We start from the raw sequence: 3257 nt of genomic DNA on the forward strand, positions 1-3257 counted from the left end.
TATGGTATAGTATTTAAATGTATGCCTGAGAAACACATAATATTGCCCCTTTAAAGTTTTTTTGAGGCCATTGGGTAATTAGCTTCCAGCTTTAACTACAAAGCTTAAAGAAGAAAGTGCAGACCTGTGAAGTCTGAGTCATGCTATAATTAAGATCTAGACTCATAATTACTGGTAACACTGAATGTCGTCGGGTCAAAAGAAGCCTTTTCTTAGAAGTGTTCAACCATGTTTCACAAATATTTGCTTTGAAAGTGTGGAAAAGGACCTTCTGATTGCTGTAGTAGGGGTCAAGGTCCTCCAGAGGAGTTGACACCAGGGAGGGAGGGACGTCCCCGTAGATGAAGGGGAGGGATTTCCCCGCCTCCAGGTCACTGTTGGCCTTGGGTCCATTTTCGTCGTCGTCGTCGCTGCGGCGCGCCGACCGCGGTCTCCGGGCCTTCTCCTCGGCGATGCGCCTCTCGATGGCAGACAGCGACTCGGGGACGAAGGGGCGGAAGCTGTCTGGTCCGGGCGGTACAAGCAGCTGTGCCATCTTGTCATCCTGCTCCTTCGGAGGGCGGCGAGAGGCTCAGCTGGGGCGGAGAGCTGCGGCAGGAAAGAAAGGGCGGGAAAATGAGGATTTGGTCAACCCATCAACGAACCTCAATCAGTTTTATTGTAAAAACTGATCAAAGGTTGAGTCCTTAACCCCTCATTACAGTTTTACTGTTTCACCTTTGGAAGAGTGATATATTGAGGATATCTGACATATTCCTAGTTTTCAGGTGCTTCAAAGGCAAATTCACCACAGCACTAACATTAGGTTTTGTAAAACAGTAATACAATGATTAAAGAAGGATTTTAAAAGATATTGTGATAAATTGCCAACATATGAAAAATGGAGACAATGGGAGAGATTTAAAGGGATCCCCGATTAGTTGTAACATTAGTCTTTATTTAATAAACATTTACTTTAACTTTAAAATAAAGACTGTAAAAATACTGTAGGATGTTTAGTTTTGTAATTTTTTTAAAATATTTTTTTAACACGGACGGGGCCATTTTATTTACACATAAAGCATTCTGGGTAAACAATGACGTGGATAGGTCCTCGGTGTGAGTGAGCCATATCCACCCTGAAGGTTAATCTTGGACAATGTCTGACAATCAACTTTTAAATGAAACCAGAGAGCGTTGACAGAGAGGAGAAGGTAGAAATGACTCAGCCTGTAACTGAAAATATGGAAGGAGGNTTAACCTGGTGGACCTCAGATCGGTTTGAAATGTATTCAGATTAAATAATCTGAATGTAGGGTTCACATGCACCAGGATTTTATTCAGAATAGAAGTACTGACATGCTCAGAGTTGAAAAATGCCTTGATAGTCTTGAGATTTATTTGTATATTTTACTATTATTTAACCAGGCAAATCCCACTGAGATCAAAAATCTCATTTGCAAAGGCAACCTGAGCCTGAAGGCAACATATTTTTGTGTTGTGGGGGAAAATTGGCCACGTTAAAAATCCTTATAACCACAAATCAAAACAGCCGGCACAAACACCGAGAAACTAAACAACTAACTCAAATACTCCAAAATCATACAATACAAAAAGCAAAAAAATAAATAAAACAATGAAATGAAGAAATGGATAAGTTTAGTGGTATTTCTTTATGAATATTAGATTTAGACCTTTTTTGAAGTTATTATAATTTTCCAAAAATGTCAATTATAAAGGTAACGTGTTGCAAAAGCCTCCATACATAACCATATTTTCAGTGCATTAGTCCTGGGCAGAGGGAATGTGAAATTAGCTGCGTTTCCATTGACCATGAAAATGCGCAAATTAGAAATTTGAAAATAAATTTGCTCAATGGAAAACATGTCAATTTCGGGGGAGAAAATACGTTTTTCGATTAAATGTTTTTGCGCTAGGATGAGGTGGTTTTTCGGCCGTATCGAAATTGATGTATTTCACAAAACTGCAATGGAAGCACTTTTTTTCGCATCACGGGAATCACGTGATCAACAACCAGCTGTTTTCTACTGGCGAAAAAGACGACGAAGAAGAAAACAGGAAGTAAAAGTAGTAGTGAAATCACCGACTACAACTTCCCAAAAACACAGTATACTGTATGTAGCCGCTCCCAGGTAGGTGCTTGTCGCTGGAAAGCCTCGGTGAGACGCTGATATTTCCTCTGATGGCTGATGATGAGCGCTAGTGTTGTGGTAGCAAAATGCTATGTGTTTACATCCATTGCCGCCATGTTTGTAATGAATTATTGCGAGAACAAACGTATTCACGCGTGACTTTAACAGCCTTTCTTACTTAATGGAAACACCGCAATTGCTAAACTGTGMTTTTTCAACATTAACAGAATATCGACAAAGTTTTGCGCACATTTGCGGTGGAAACGCAGCTACTGACAGAAGCATGTCTTGTAAAAAACATGTCTGTTGGAGGTGGGTAGTGATTGTGTTCCTTGACAGATCTTAATACCTGAAACTATCATTAGTTCTAAACTTACAACCAAGTGCTAATCCTGCAGCTTTATTTTGCACTTTCTGCAGTTTGTCTAGCTCTTTTTTGAGGAACCAACACCTGAACTGTAGTCAAGACGACACAAAACTGCAAAACCAATTTTCTTATCTGTGAGACACGAGATGGGCATTACACCGAAATATTGCAATATTTCTACTCATTTTAGATAATGTCTTTTGAATGTGTGATACTGTTTGATCAGTTATAACTCCCAGTAGTTTGATTTGTGTAACTTGTTTCTGGCTTGTGTCATCTTCATATACAAGTGTTGTAGCGTTACTCAACACATATCGGCACGATGGATCAGTGGTTAGCACCAACGCCTCACAACATGAAGGTCCTGGGTTCGATCCCTGGTTTGGACCTGGGGTCTTTCTGTGTGGAGTTTACACGTTCTCCTTGTGTGGGTTTTCTCCGGGTACTCTGATTTGCCCCAGCCCTAAAACATGTACTATAGGTTGCCTCCAGGCCTCATTTGAAAAAGAGTTCTCAATGGGACTTGCCAGGTTATATAACGGTAAATAAATAAATAATTTAATAAATAAAAATATCATTTATAAAAATGCTGTACAGTATAGCAGAGGACCCAAGCAGCTGGCTTGTGGAACTCCACACACTTGAACCAAAAATCATTAAACACATTGTTTCATATTAATGAGATACAGCGGGTAAAATAAGTATTGATCACATCACCATTTTTCTCAGTAAATATATTTCTAGAGGTGCTAATGACA

General features: G+C 39.7%; 1 protein-coding gene across 1 annotated transcript in view; it reads right to left on the bottom strand.

Moving 5' to 3' along the window:
* The window catches only part of LOC106533619 (sodium channel protein type 2 subunit alpha), a gene marked incomplete at its 5' end in the record, with an annotated part of 94255 nt that extends 93667 nt beyond the window's left edge, over positions 1–588 (bottom strand). The window contains 1 exon segment of the mRNA XM_014029990.1: positions 269–588. Within this exon segment, the coding sequence (XP_013885444.1) occupies positions 269–535 (267 nt within the window).
* Between the last annotated feature and the right edge of the window lie 2669 nt (positions 589–3257).

Source organism: Austrofundulus limnaeus, unplaced genomic scaffold (genome assembly GCF_001266775.1).
Source record: "Austrofundulus limnaeus strain Quisiro unplaced genomic scaffold, Austrofundulus_limnaeus-1.0 Scaffold983, whole genome shotgun sequence".
Classification (NCBI taxonomy): Eukaryota; Metazoa; Chordata; class Actinopteri; order Cyprinodontiformes; family Rivulidae; genus Austrofundulus; species Austrofundulus limnaeus.